Source organism: Vicia villosa, unplaced genomic scaffold, assembly GCF_029867415.1.
Source record: "Vicia villosa cultivar HV-30 ecotype Madison, WI unplaced genomic scaffold, Vvil1.0 ctg.001158F_1_1, whole genome shotgun sequence".
Taxonomy (NCBI): domain Eukaryota; kingdom Viridiplantae; phylum Streptophyta; class Magnoliopsida; order Fabales; family Fabaceae; genus Vicia; species Vicia villosa.
In genome coordinates this window covers 140,494-156,289 of record NW_026705507.1, presented here as the reverse complement: position 1 = coordinate 156,289, position 15,796 = coordinate 140,494, and the positions used below count along the sequence as shown (strand labels likewise).

The 15,796-nt window shown below is 32.8% G+C and overlaps 2 protein-coding genes across 2 annotated transcripts; both read right to left on the bottom strand.

Annotated features, from left to right (window-relative positions):
* Nucleotides 1–1,252: 1,252 nt before the first annotated feature.
* LOC131633651 (actin-related protein 2/3 complex subunit 2A) lies at nt 1,253–10,762 on the bottom strand. Its single transcript, XM_058904347.1, has 10 exons — nt 10,515–10,762; nt 10,231–10,297; nt 9,924–10,131; nt 8,483–8,652; nt 5,757–5,834; nt 5,479–5,611; nt 5,303–5,394; nt 4,729–4,785; nt 1,953–2,024; nt 1,253–1,838 (listed from the first exon to the last, which is right to left on the bottom strand). Exons 1-10 carry the CDS (start codon nt 10,574–10,576, stop codon nt 1,803–1,805), a joined length of 975 nt encoding a protein of 324 aa, XP_058760330.1. The 5' UTR covers nt 10,577–10,762; the 3' UTR covers nt 1,253–1,802.
* A 3,116-nt stretch (nt 10,763–13,878) lies between these two features.
* Nucleotides 13,879–15,351, bottom strand: LOC131633654 (uncharacterized). The gene has a single exon (XM_058904351.1). The coding sequence runs from the start codon at nt 15,349–15,351 to the stop codon at nt 13,879–13,881; it is 1,473 nt and encodes a 490-aa protein (XP_058760334.1).
* Nucleotides 15,352–15,796: the final 445 nt, after the last annotated feature.

The following is a 15,796-nucleotide window of genomic DNA, read 5'->3' as shown; positions in this document are numbered from 1 at the left end:
TTTAGTTCTCAAAATCACATATCTAAATTGCACATTCAATTTTCTATTTTGTAAAATTTATGAAAAAAAATTTTAAAATTTAATTTTTAATCTCTCCAATCTCCATTATTATATTTGTTGCAAATTTCGTCAAACCCATTTTTCTAGTTCAAAAATGTTGTTTTTTTATGTCAAAAATATTTAAATTTTAATTCAAAAATATATATTTTTTAGATTTAAAATTGAGATGATAAATTACTATTTCTTAAATTCAAAATTGCTTTATAAACTAAAAATATAGATTAAAATTAAAATTACATGATAAAAATAATAATTGACACCTTTTCTCCAATAGGTGGTGATAGCGTCATTTTAAAAATATGTTATTATGTATCTTAAACTAATAAACGTTAGGAAAAACTTCAAAATAATTCAGTTAAGAGAATATTCCGTAGATGTACTTACTAAATAAATTAACGTTGAATAAAAAAAATACTTCCAAAAATACACCTCTAGAGGATATTTTTAGAAACACAATCCTAAAGAATGAAACTTTATCCAACTTGATCAAACTCGGAAAAATGCTTATGTTCAAAAAAAAATCAAATGCATTCGTTAACTTTTTATTGCTCATTTACCTAGTAAAAGTTGAAGGAATATATTTAAAAATGATTTTTTTTTTTTTTTGAAATCTTAGTATCCAACTTGCGACCGATCAATTCCACCGTTTATTAGTAGAGGCTCCGTTTAAAATCAGAGTAAAACTCCATATGATCTAGTCCAACACAAAAATTGTTAACACTTAGTAGAATTTGAACTTAAAATCTTGTAATTATGTAAATTTTAATGGAATGTACTATACAAAATATAAATATTTTATTCAAACTTCCAATAATATTTTATTCTTAAAAACGTTTAAATATTCTAAATGATAATATAATGAGAGAAAGGGGGTCATGGACTGTTAAGGTAACCTAATTTTACATAGATATTTATTGAAAATATAATATTTTATAATTATGTGTGAAATTGTAGTGACATTTTTGTAGATTGACGTGACAGTGTCGTGAGTTTCTCAATATATATAGGTATAAAATTGTTTTACAGTTATATGAATTTCTTTTTAATACAATTGAAAAGTAACAAAGTTGTTGCAAGATAACTCTCATTTGAAATATGCCATTAAAGCTTCAACTGCTGATTTCTTGGCTTCGAAGCATATTAACTGTTCTACCAACATCAATGCCAAATTGCCAAGTACCTAAGATATATCTTTTCAGGTATGAACAAATAAAATGCTCTAGTTCTGATAACACATACATATGGAGAGGAAGATTCATTTGAGACTGAAAATTCATGGATAATTTACTAGGAAACACAATGAATTTGAACTGCAGCCTGCAAAAGCATGCTACATGCTCTTACACCTGTTTAAATTTAAAATTAAAACCCCTCAAAATGCTAAAGCAGCCTATCCATACCACCTCGTTCGCAAGTTCAAACATGAATTAACAAATTTACACTAAAAGGGGATGCCTCAGATGATAAACAATTGTACATTTTTCAATAACTAATTTGATCGAGCGTTTATCTTGTATTAGTATCCTTTTTTCCTACGAATAAATTACAGGCACCTGGGGCAGTCTGCAAGAGTAAGCCAGCATTGCATTGGATGCTGAGCTTTGTAGAGGTCAAAAGAAGAATCACATCTTCAAGTTACAAGCACACGGGACATTCTGCAAACATGCACCAGCAATTCCTTGGTTGGCGATTGTGTAGTCCAAAGAAGCCGAACACCTTTACTTTCTCATCAAGCTTCACCTTTATGAAAATGAGTGGGTTCTTGAATCCTTGAGGCTCTATAATCCAATAGACTTTTTTCAGACATGAGTATATTATCATAAAAAAGAAATAAAAAAGAAATTACTAGTTAAAAACAATCACAAAACTCATTAAGCAAGCACATAACGAACCAGCCGTTGGAAGGATCTGTTGTGTGATGTTTTCTTTGAACTCTCGGGATCTGGTTTAGCACGATCCAGAGCCTACAAAATAAAGTTTCATTACACAAGTTATACCGAGTGAGTTGACAAAAAGTAATTGATCAGAAGCACAGAGATTGTCATTGGCCAATGCAACATGATAAATTCACTTATATCATATCAACTCTTCAATGGATGAGAAATAATTTGCGAAGCATTGTAGTTGGGCTTATGGTTGCCAGTTAAATCAAATTAGGTGCATTCCTTGGCAACAACCAAACGCCAATATTAGGACCATATATTTAAAAAGTAAAGGAATTTACCCTACTTACTGCAACTTTAAAGTTTGGTAGATATTGTTCTTAGTGCTAAATACTTTATAAACTAGATGTTATCTTTGGTTCTAGACAACGAGATTCCTCGCTCACTTTTGCATCAAAATGACCCCTACCTATGTGTAGCTCTTCTTGCTTTGTTCACGGTCTCTATCGAATGTGATAAATTGTTTGCTAGCAATACTGAAAGTGTTTTTCTAGGTTATTCTAGAGTTCATAAAGGGTACCTTATTATTAACCTGCAATACATGTTCAAGAGTTATCTTTTGAGGGTTTGCCATATTTTGCATCCCTAGTAGAACCTATGCCCATCTTCTAGGCCTGGCCAATTCCTTTACCTTGAGTCATCCAGTCATGACTCGCTGTTCTTACTACCCCACAATCTTCAGGTAACTCTCTTGAACCAAAAAAATATTGTATATCCACTTTGTTGTTTGGTATTACTTATTATGAATGTCAGCATCAAGTGATCCCACAAATAATACAACTGATCTAGGCAATTTAGCTTTATCTCCGGTTATTCCCCCCGCTTTCGGCCCTCCCCAAGTCATCTTTAGACATTCCTTTTGCTTTTCATTAAGGTAAACAAACTATTGTTAGTCGCCATTTCATTTATGATTTTGAGTTATCGTTGAATGTTCCCTTGCCATTGCACCTTCCTATCTGCTATATATAATTTATTACATCCCTATAACTATTCAAGCACTATCCCATCTAGGGTGATGACTTTTTATGCATCGCTACGGATGTATGGTACCGAGTACGGGTATGTTAATATAAAAGAAATAAATATAGGACAAATAAATATGAAACATCTGTAAGAAAAGAATATAAGTAAAATAAAAAATATAAGTAAAATAAATACAAATGGTTGCAGGTTATTTACTAAACAAATAAATATCTAGAAATGAGCAATAAGCAAGCAAAGGGGAAACATTGTTTCTGTAATACTACATGAGACGGAACTCTGACAGTGAGAACTTAGAAATGGCGTTCTATTTCCTGTAGTGTCTATCTATTTCCAGTAGTGTCTATCACAAAAGAGAAATGAACTAGTTTTTGTTTTTGCAATACAATTTCCCTCCCAGGATTTTAATTTTATTTTTTTGGAAAAAGCCCCTAATGGATAGGTGAACCCATTCAAAACTCATCTTGTGGTAAAATGATATACTCAAACTTACATCTAGTATTATGATTTAGGGTTAGGGTCTACAGTTGTTGTAAGCATTATCCATTGTACCAACTAGACATTAAAAATATCTTTCTACAAGGTGACTAGGACGAGGTTGATATGGTGCCACCACTGGGGTTTTTTGTTTGAGAGTGAGATTTTGTTTATGTTTGTAAACTTGAGAAGTCCTTTTATGAGTTTGAAATAGTCACCTTTTGCTTGCTTTGGAAAGTTTAGTAGGGTCATTCAACGGTCAGGATGATTCATAAAGCATATTTTTAGATGAACAAATCTTGAGTTCTTTCTAGCCACAAAGCAACAAATTCAAATTCAGGCAGATAGTAAAGATTTGAGGGAATCTTAAATTATCTCTGACAATAACCATACTAGATATAAATTTACCCATTAATGTAGCAACTCATTTCCTCATTTCTGTTTGTGATAGTCATTGCAAAGTTATTATCTTGAGGTATATGATCAAGAGATCATGGAAATAGGGATGGTTTATGCAGAAAAATGTCACCCTGACATTGTTGGATATTCATATACAAATTGAGATTAAGATGCTAGTCATTGGAGGTTTACTTACGGTTACTATATTCTAATTGAAGGGACTCTAATATCATGGAGAAGACTCAACCGGTTGTGGTAAAGTCAAGTATAGATGTTGATAATCATGTTATGAATAGTGGAAAATGTAGACTTAAGGTTGGTTATCATTTTATTTGAGAAATGATTCTTGGAGGCATCAATAATTGTTCTGCATTCCAATGATCACCTAGTAGACATCTTCACCAAATTATTGCAGCATTTTAGGATATAGCATATATATGTAACAGGCTGGATACTGATGACATGTGTGCTCCACTCAGTGTAGGCGTACATGGCTGATGATTGTTATGTTTTTATTATCTCTATTTTCTCATTTTTCTTTCATTATTTCCTTATTTCTTGATGCTGATATTTAGCCTCCTTAGTAGATTCACAGCTGTGATCTCTTTCAGCCCTAAGTTTTCGGGAATGTCTTTTTTATGTATTAGTAGTACATGGATATATTTTTGTATCGTTAAATAACAATAAGATCAGTTTTAATTGATTTCAAGTCTAAGTGGCTAACCAATAATGTAATATCAAGTATGAACAGTGCTCTTCTATAATCAAGCACATTCAGTAACGACAATTAGGGTGAGGTACTTTAAAAAATACTGCTATGAGCTACCACAAAAGTTTGATTGAACTAGAAAAATACATGCATGATTACCTGAATCAAGGACTCCACACGACGACGCATCCTAGTATGCATAAATCCTTCTGAGCACTGTTAAAAATATGCATAATAGTGGTGTAGATTGGAATCAAACATCTCTTATGCAGGTTTTTTGTAAAAATAAATTCATCAAAGGGAAGCCAAACATATAAAGGTATACTGAGAAAGATCCAATTCCTTTCCATTATATAATCTCTCCCTTTAGCATTAATCCCCCTTGAAGGATTTTATATATTTGTTACTATGCACCGACAATGTAAAAGAGTTATACGCGGATATCCAATCATATCTTTTTATGTAAAAATTTGTAAAGATATTTTAAGAAATTTTATGTTCCATCACTGTGAGATATGATTCAACATAAGTATAAAACTTTCTTGTATTGTCAATGCTATAATAAAATAATCATAAATAACATGTAAAAGTTTAAAGATGGTAATATATGACATTGACACCAAATCAAGCTTTGTATATTGTAGTGACTCAATATTTTAACACGTGAAGTGAAATCATATATATGCATGAAACTGAAGAATATTAGTACCAAAAAAAAAAGAAAAAACCTAACCTTGACATGATAACTAACATAGGCATGAAAAGTTGATAGACTCCATACTGTCCGATCCAATTTTGGGCCTTCAACATGACGAGGGAAGATAACTGCAGAGTTGAATATATTGCGTTGCAGTGATACTAGGAAAAAGAAATAAAAAAAACATTGTGACAATTTATTTGTATACTAACCAAATGATACAAATCCAGCATTTGCAGATAATGCATCAGGAGATACTTCTTTCAGTCCCAGTGGAGGAGTATGAGACCATGAACAAGGAGGGGTATTATTAAGTCCAGCTGTACGCCTGGCTTCGACAAATTCCTAAATTATAATAAAACTTGAAAGTTGAAACCATCAAACCACACAAGAATGGTATGCAAGATGCAACAAAAATGTACAACTCTCTCCCCATGCTATTTTCAACCCTGTAACCCTTACAAAAAAGAAATGACCTAATCAACCATACCTGCAAAAAGGAAGTTGCAAGAACAGTGTCTATTGAATCATTGAATCTCATAGGATACATCACAGTCACCTTATCAGCCTGTCAAAAACAAAACTATTTCATCAACTAACCCTAAAGGATGCTTCCCTATCAAATAACTTAAATAGACAATTAACATCTCAAACGTCAATCTTGTCAAGGCAATGTGATTAAACTTTGAAACACAATAGGATCAAAACCATAGAACAAGATATGTACAAATTTCAAATAAAAGAATTCTGTCTTGTTATTTTGCATTTTTCGTTATTTCCCAACTAATAGCATATATTGTCGCAGTTAGATTAAGGAAGACCACACAAATAGAACGGTCTCCTTAATAGCTATACTACATGCTTAATTGATTAAGGAAGTTTCTTTGGTACAACAACCAATATGGGGTTAGATTAGGTCTTTTACTCTATTTGATGTAAAGCACATACTTTGTTAATTTAGTAAAGATGCTTTTGAATTGTTGGCTACTAGGTGCCATAAACTGTGTTCTACTTTAGAAGTAGTGCATCAATACATGGGTAAAGTAACAAGTTACTTTTTGTTACTTCATGTTTCTCTGCAACTCCTCCAACCCTCTGATTGCTACTACATGCTTCATTTCTATTTCTCATACCAAAATGAAATGTCTCATACCAAAATGTTATCTTCAATGGCAACTGAGTAGGCATTCCTACACTTCCTTAAATCCGTTGTTACTATTGTGCATCGCAAACTTGTTGTCTAACTAAGTTCGGAATGAAGAATCAAAACTTTGAGATATAACAAATAACATGGGATTAGAAGGGTAAATCAATACAAATAAATAAAATAAAATAAAGTATCCAGTTTTAAAGATTTAGAGATAGAAATAGAAAACAATATACTCCAAAACCCTAATCCATGAACCTCTTTGAATTGGTTACCAGTTCTGGATAAGAAATATGTTAACCGTGAGAAAATGTCAACTAATAGCACCAACTTCCACTGAGCATACTGCCAGTGCCATATCACATTCGGTGGTAATTGAATGCCAGTATTTAATCTCAACCCTTAGTTATTTTTAATAATCAATTGCTGCTACTTGATGACATATCACGTTTGGTGTCTGGGTCAGTGTCGGTGTCCGAAACCGACACCGACACTTGTGATTATGTTAAATTTATTCATTTTTTCAAATTATTACCGGTGTAAACGTGTCAGTGTCGGTGTTGTGTTTCCGGTGTCCATGCTTCATAGGCCGAGACTTGCTTTGAGTTCTACTATTGATGTTTTTTTAAATATCCTAACATATAGACTATATTATAATATAGACGAAAGTTATATTACTTTTATTATCATTGCAAGTATCTTTTTAGTAATTTGTGGTCATCATAGTTATATCATAGTTATATATTTGCTAAGAGTCTCACATCAGACAATATATGATCTGCACATGTACTTATAAGTGGGGGCAACCCTCACCCTACAAGCCGGTTTTGTAGGGATGAGTAAGGCTCAACCACATTTCTCAACATATATTAATGAAGAATGGTGAATGTCTCTTTTTTTACAAGTATATTGTATCTACATAAGTTTTTTTCAAATGTATCCAGGTCGCATCGTATCTTGAATTTCAAAAATTTATTGTATCATATCTGTTTTGCATTGTGTTTGTTTTGTACTACATATTCAGATTTTATAACTTATCACTGGTCCTTCATCATTTTTTCTGCGGTGAAAGATCCATCAGGTTGGACCAATTTGTTAAGAACCCAACGAAGTTGAAATGAATGAATCAAAAGCATGGAAATGCATTATTGAAAATTGATTATAAAGTGGAGAATAGAACTCTCCTCAAAGGTTTTCCTTTCATATACAACAGTCAAATGTACATAACGATCTCCTACATCTTTCCATCCCCATTTATTTATATAACTAATCCCCTCAGCCTATTTTGCTTCTCTTCTATCCTTACACTCAGTGTGAAGGAACCAGTTCACCTTCAGCTTAGCTTTTGGTAATAAAGGTCTGTGAACAATTTTTGACAAAAATGTGCTTGGATATCAAATGTTCAAGTTTTTATTCCCTTTTGGCTTTAAATGTTCAATTATGATGTTAATGCTCGTAAACGGTCTGCTCAGAGGGTTTTTCTTTCTGTTAACTCTCTCTTAACATCTCTCTCCATTATCACTCTATCTTTCTTTATCAGATTTTGTTCTTATTCCAGGACCACCTGTTATTAAAGCTCCCTTATATTGTACTCCCCAAATTATAAGAAATAAATAAATTCACATTTATTAAGAAAATTTAAACATAAGAATTTGGAGTATGACTTTTTGTATTTTCCTTGGAATAAGTTCCACGGGAAGATGTGAAAATAATTTTCACTGGTTAATGGTTATGGAGAAAATGAGAAAGAGCAAACTAGATGCAATTTACATTCAATTTCACCTTGAAAAGATACATTTTAGGGAACAAAATGATTAAATTAAATAAAAGTTTATATTTTTTTTGTTTATAATTTGGGACAAAGAAATTGAGTTTCTTTTGCTTATAAATTGGGACGGAGGGAGTATAAATAAACCTGACAAGGAACAATATGAAAGCTAAAAGGGAGTCAATCTTGCATCTAGGATTGTTATCGATTACTGAACTATTAAGTACAAAAAAATTGTGAATAAAATATCCCAAGCAGCGATGAAGGTTTCAGTAACAGAAAGTTCTGTCGACAATCATACCTGGGGAGAAACAAAAAAAGACTCCTTTGGCCGATGAACAAGAGCAACAAGTGGATCCATATCCGGAGCAACAGTTCTTGAAGCAAGGTGTTTTAAAATTACTCTTAGTGGTGCACCAAGGACAACCTCCCTTATTGATGCAACTTTTACTAAAAGTGCTTGTCTTTGCTCTGCACAAGATCAACATCGCCAACTGTCAAAGAACAGCCTTAACAACCAAATCATTTAACCTAGAAATTACTCTTAAATAAAACCAATGATGGGGTGACAAAACCAGTATGAAAAAACACAGTTTCCAGAACAAAAAAACAACTTAAGCATTTGGATGTTCTAAGCAAAACATGTTGAGACTTCCCAAAAAGAAGTATGATATGTCTTAATTTTTTTGAAATTTGCCAAAATATTTAGTTCAATAGATCTTCACGACAAAACACAGAGTTCATAATCAAGTTTATCCCCTTGACTATAATTCTCAACTAAAATCTCATTAACATTTTTCTCCAAATAATCATAGAAACCTTGGCCAAGAAACCAGCGTTACATGGAAGCAGACCATGCTAAATAGCTATTTCCATTTAGCTTTCCTACAGTAATTAGGGTTCTACAAATAGAGAAAGAAAGATCGTATGTAGGTTTCTAACTTCCAAAGAATGTAGCTTCAGAATCCATCTTCATAAACCAAAGTAGTCACTGAGAGGACAAATGCCTTAAAAGAAACTGGAGATGGAGACTACTGACTGCTGGAAAGAAAGCATGACAGGCAATCGTGTAGAATGATTCTGGTTTCATGGTGAATAGATACACGACAAACGACGCGAGAACACCACATGCCAACACAGGAATAGGCGCAAAGTGGTGCACGAGAAGTTTGCTGATTGTTAAATTCTGGACCAACTATGACTCGATGGTGGTTCAGATAGCAGTTCTACTGGACCAGATGCAGAACTGTGGGACTAAGAGGCAAACCAAGTGGAAAACAGCTTACTTATTGAGAAATGTTGAGAGAACTTTAGAGGGTTGAAACACACACGCACACACATATATTATTACCACAGGAACTTGGATTAGTTATTAATCTCTACAATCCAAAGCACGTGAAAAGCATGCACGCCAATATACCACAAGTTACATATCATTAATTATATATAAATCTACAGATTCAGGCTCATAGCCACATCAAATTTGAAAATTGAGAATATCAACCAAGTGCTTCAATTACCAGTTTACATTGAAACACTATCAAATATCTACAACCAATATAACTCCCTGAAGCAAAAAACAGATGAAAATAATTTACTGCGGCAGCGAAAATGCAATACTACTCAATAATTTTAATGCATGGAAAACACCAAAACTGATAAACTCAATTAAAACAAAAAAGCTTCTCCTGGCGAGAAATGTAAAGTTACTGTAACATCCTACACATAGAACCCTGTTGTACCTTGATTTGCAGGAACCTTGGACAGATTTATCTTCAACGTGAGGTTAAAGCCATCCCTTGGAGGATCAAGAATTTGCACAAGACTACCATATGCAGCTTTGATTGCTTCAATGGCTCCAAAAGGCAGTCCAGATACAAAAATAGTTTCTGAAGATGGAGTAGGCAACGATACTGATAGCAAGAAAATATGAGGATTCTTCATTGACACCTACAGTTATTATTTTGCTTGATCAAATATGCAACCCAAAACTGTCAAATTCAAAAAACCTACTTTACTCAGTATTTTACATAGATAATAAATGGTTACCTGAATATGATATCGAACATCATCAAATTCAACCCAGTGATGATCGAGTTCAACACCTTTTTCAATACTGAAACAGAAATTAAGATGATTAGTTACAAAGCATGAGAAATTCAGTAGTTAAATTAAAGTATGCAGTAGTGGAAGTAGTAGAAAAGCATTGGAGAGTATTTGAAGCCCTAAAAACGCAGCGTTTTAGGACATTTGTGTGTTTGTTAGTAGCTATGAAGGCATTGAATGAATGAATGAATGAATGGGGAAAAAAGTGAGGAAGAAAAAGAGTGTACTTTTGAAGGCGATTCAAGAGAGTTTGAAGCAGGAATCTTGAATGGGATTGGAGGAGTATCATCGATGATCCCTCTCTCCTATCCTCTCGTTTCCAGTTTCCGCGACTCTATCGCTGCGTTGTGTTGCGTCGCGATAGATGATGATTATGATGAAGATGATGATTGTGTGTTATGGTCAGATCCAGACTGATTCTTTTCTTGGACTCGGAGATTGTGATTGATTGTTTGTTTACAATCAAAATCAAAATTGACCTTTTTTTTTTTTTTTTGGACAAGATGAACCAATTTTTAATTTAGAAAAATTAACACTTTTATTATAAAAAATAAATAAAATTGAAAATAACTTATAGTTGATAGAGCTGATAAATTAACTTGAGTGTTTGATAAATTAGATGTTACACTAGCTAATAAATACAAAAGGACATTCTTATTAAGAAACTTGTGATTTATTTATCTAATCATATTATATTATTATATTATTAAATTAATTTATATTTGATAAAAATAAATATATTAATACAAACTTATTGTATACTTTAGATGCTATTAAGAACATTAAAGATAAAAAAAACATTAAATATTGAATCATAATATATATCGAAGGGTAAAAATAGATTTTTGTTAAAATAATAAGAGTATAAATAGAAGAAAAAGTTACAAGCTCAAAAGCTACTTCAAATAATTTTTCAAAAAAAAATAAGACAAAAGCTAGTAAAAAAACTAAAAACTAAAAACAGTTATCAAACAAAACTTTTTTATTTATATGAGCTTAAAAGCTAAAAACTATTTTTATGGCCTTACCAAACAGACTCATAACCCTTTCCCTAAATTATAAAATATCTCTTCCCATAGGGATCAAATTCTAACAAAACCTATGATTAATAACAATTATATAATAATGTGGGTATGCCGATAGTATTGTACTTGTCAAAAAGCAAGTGACACTATGCTAGTAGGGATGGTTAAAGATTTTAACAATTTTTAATAGTTTAGAACTAGCTCATGGTAATGATAAATTTTATTTGATGATGAGAAGTTATGCATTCTTATGGTATTTCGTGTATGTTATTATTTGTCATTCTTCATGTTAGGGATGAGGTACTTATATAAATTAGTGGGTTTGTAGTTTAGATTTTTCAGAAACGATAATCGCCCACCTAGTTATGTTAGTGGATCGTTGAATTCTTGTTTTATAGGAAGACGTGGTTCAGTCTCTTGACCCTGGATTTTCTATGACCAATACATTTCATTTCCCATGTTTCCTCAAAATTTGACGAGTGGGGATCGTTTAGGGTGAGGTTTCCCCCAATTATAGGTGGTGTAAGGATATCGCCCTTGCTAGGGACACAGTCTTCCGCGAATATATCATTACATAGTCCGTCGAGCACAAGCGCTTGATAAAGGGCGAAATGCTTTAATCAACTATGTGTCGGGCAATTCGTCTATGAGACTCTTCAGGTGAGATTATGTGTTTAGCATGTCTGAAGTATAGGTGGCAAACGGGCATGCCCGCCCCGTTTAGGCCCGCCCCGCAAAAGCCCGCGGAAAAATGGTGTGGGGCGGGGCGGGTATATTGGAGAGTGTGAGTCTAAAACCTTGTCCCACCCCGCAAAAAAGTGAGAGCGGGCCGGGGAAAGCCCGCGGGCATTGAACCTTTTAGGCCTAAAAATAGTAAAATTGTATGAAAAGTTCATGCCACAAAAGTCCACAAAAAATGGGGCGGGGCGGGCATATTAAAGAGAGCGGGCCTAAAACCTTAACCCGCCCCGCGAAAAATGCGGGCAAAACTAGCTTTCCCCGCGGGTCGTGGCCGTTTTGCCACCCCTAGTCTAAAGAGACTCTAAGTTCTTCAGATAAGATTATACTTTGAGTTTGTTTGATAAGACTATAACTCCCTCTGGAAAGGCGTTGAGTCTCTCGGGAAAGACTTCAACCGAAACCTTTAGGCAAAACTTTTAAATTATATCTCAAGCCAGAATTTAGTCGAGTCCCTTAGGCTAGACCTTAGGCTCAATCTTGTCTAAGAAGACTTCAAGTCCCTCTGGCGAGGCATCTTAGATGAGGTAACACCAAGCGTATAGCCCATTTGTATTGCCTTTGAGGGCGACAAAGATCTTTCTGTGGAAGTCCAGCATCAGGGCCGGGCCAATCAATCCGAAGACCCGATTCTAAAATAAAAAATGGGCCTAAATAAAAAAATGTATTTTTAATAATTAAAAAACGACGCATAAAAAATTCAACTATATATTAACCAAATAAAATACCAAAAAACTTAATTTATTATTTAAACTATAAATAACATTTTATACCACTTAATGTTTTTAACTATTTAAAAAGAGCCTTCCTCCGAACACTTTTTGAAACAAATTCATCAAGCAATTCTTCATATTTTAGTGTCTCCAAAAAATCATTTTCAACTGCTATCAATACCAATCCATTAAGTCTTTCTTGTGACATGGTAGACGCAAGTAAGTCTTTAACAACTTCAATTTTGAAAAACTTCTTTCTGCCGAAGCAACTGTCACAGGAATAGTCAACAAAATTCTATATGCAATAACTGTATTAGGAAAACAATCTGAGCCTTTCGAAAATAATAATATATCTGTAGGTTTTATGATTTCTTCAGGCAACATTTCTCTTAGTAACTTTAACTCCCCAAAAAGATCATTTCCATCGATATCAGATTGCTCATTTGTTTCAATACTCGTTCAAAGTTACTACAACAGGACTTCAAAGTTGCATCATCTAATGATTGTAACTTGTGAGAAGTAAATAAGAAACCAAAAATACTTTCATACTCTTGATATTGCTCAAATCTTTTATTAAGAGAAACAATAGCTTGATCAACAAGGTAAAGAAAATAATTAACCCTAAAAGATTCCTCTTCAGATAGCTCGAGTATTGGGGTATTCAAATTCTCATCAAAATATCTTTTTCTTTTAATTATACGCCTTTGAGGAAATGTTGGGGAGATATTCATTTCAACCTTAATTTCCTTAGCATTAACTAGTGCCTTATAAAATCCTGTTTCTCTATATCCTTCAAAAAATGAAATCAACTCCTTTATTTTTTTCCATAGAAACATCAATAAGCATATCCTTTTTCCTGTAAAAGCTTGCTAACAGAATTAATTGCAGATAATATTTCAAACCAAATAATTATAGCCATCAAAAACTCAAAATCACCAAGCTCATTTGTTGCTAAGGATTTAGCTTCATTTTGTATTTTAGGATCGAGATCATTTTCTGACACTTTAAGTAAAGCTTCCGTAAAATCTGACATTTGAGTTCTTATAGCTTTGACACTTTCTACACGACTCTCCCAACGAGTGGATGACAATGATTTTGGAGTCAACCCTTTTACGTTATCTTTCAATATTTGCCATCTCTTTGTAGAATTGGCAAAAATTGTCTAAATGCGTTGAACAACTCCAAAAAAAACTTCTAGCTTTATTACACGAGTTAGCCATATCACACAATGTCAAATTAAGACTATGACAACCACAGGGAGTATAAAAGGCTCTCGGATTTATGTCTAAAAATCTCTTTTGTACACCTTGATGTTTTCCTTTCATATTTGACCCGTTATCATAACCTTGTCCTCTCACATCAAATACGTCAAGACTGAGTTTTTTCAATTCATTTTGTAATACATCAAAAAGCCCTTGACCAGTTGTATTATTCACATTCAAAAATCCTAAAAATGATTCCTCAAAGCTAACAGAAGTTGAAGATACATCCACATATCTTATTATCAAAGACATTTGCTCTTTGTGACTAACATCCGGAGTACAATCAAGTATCACTGAGAAATACTTTGCTTGTTTGATTTTTCTAATGATTTCAAATTTAATTGCAGAACCAAGCAATGAAATCAACCCATTTTGTATTTTATGCCCAAGATCATGAACGTGAACTTCTTGAGTTGTAACACGTCTAACATGTTCTTGGATAATTGGGTCAAATTCAGCTAACATTTCAATCAAACCCAAAAAATTACCATTGTTATCCTCGTACAATTTTTCCTTACAACCACGAAAGGCCAAATTATGTTTTGCAAGAAATTTCACTATTGAAATAACTCTTTTTAAAACATTTTTCCAATGATCCTTTTCTTTCTCAATTATTCTTTGAGTCGTTTTATCAATAGTTTGGAATTTCTGCAGCCTTTGACGATACTCGTACCAAGTAGTCATATTTTTAACATGTTCCATGCCTAACTCGTGCTCTTTAATTCTTGCACCAACATGTGACCAATCATTATAACCCTCATTTGCTAATTGTCCCCTACCAATCCCATTTTTTAAAACTTTACAACAGAAACAAAATACTCTATCAAGATCTTTCGAATAAACAAGCCAATCTCTATCACACTTCTCTCCATTTGCTAAAGCTCTAGTATACAAATTAGTCGTAAAACGTCTATTCCGATTATCTCTAGGACCCTTCACAATGGAATTATCTCTTTTAGGACCTTTCGTAACTAATAAATCAATTAGTTTAGGTTGAAGACGGTTCCAATTTCTTGGATCAAATATATCATAATCAACATTATCATCATTATCATTTTCAATAGGTACACTATCATTTTCAATAGGCACACTGTCAACATTATCATTTTCAATGGGAGCACTATCAACATTATCATTTTCAATGGACACATTATCAAGAATTTCAGTATCAATATGATCAACAGAATGACTTTCATTTAGAACTTGTGATTCCTTTATTAAAAATTTATCAAGTGCTCCTACTTGAGATTGAATTAACTCTTCAATTTTTTTCTTTTTCTTACGCTTATCATTTCCACAATCATATTTTCTATTCTTAGGCGGCATCTTAGGAGGCATAGTAAGAAAAAACCTGGAATACCGCACTAAGTTTAATGTGTCGGCTAATGAGCAACTCCACAGTGTTTACTTGCAAGCGATCTATTTGTAGTCCCGTTATTAAATTGTGTTTCTACAATAAAAATTAAAATAAGAATTAATGTTCCAACATGAATTTTGTTTTTGTGAATATATATTATATAGACTCAAACATATTATATATTATACTAGTAAGAAACCTGTGCTATCGCACGGGTCTCGTCTGGGTTCATATCACACGTTTATAAGATCATCATTTATAAAGTATGAATTTCATTTTTCAGTTGGTTGATATTCACATAGTTATAAATATAGACTAATAATATACACCAACTTTTAATAAAATAATATTATTCTTATTAATATTTCTGAGAAAAATATAATTTTTAATAATTATTAATAAGAAACTCATTTT

Bases quoted from the DNA above. Each gene is read 5' to 3' on its own strand.
- LOC131633654 (XM_058904351.1), bottom strand. From the start codon at position 15,351: ATGCCGCCTAAGAATAGAAAATATGATTGTGGAAATGATAAGCGTAAG.
- LOC131633651 (XM_058904347.1), bottom strand. From the start codon at position 10,576: ATGATACTCCTCCAATCCCATTCAAGATTCCTGCTTCAAACTCTCTTG. The intron at 10,298-10,514 runs GTACACTCTTTT...TTTCTGTTTCAG, and splicing joins CTCTTGAATCGCCTTCAAAA to TATTGAAAAAGGTGTTGAAC. The intron at 5,835-8,482 runs GTATGATTGTCG...TGTTTTTGACAG, and splicing joins CTTTTTTTGTTTCTCCCCAG to GCTGATAAGGTGACTGTGAT.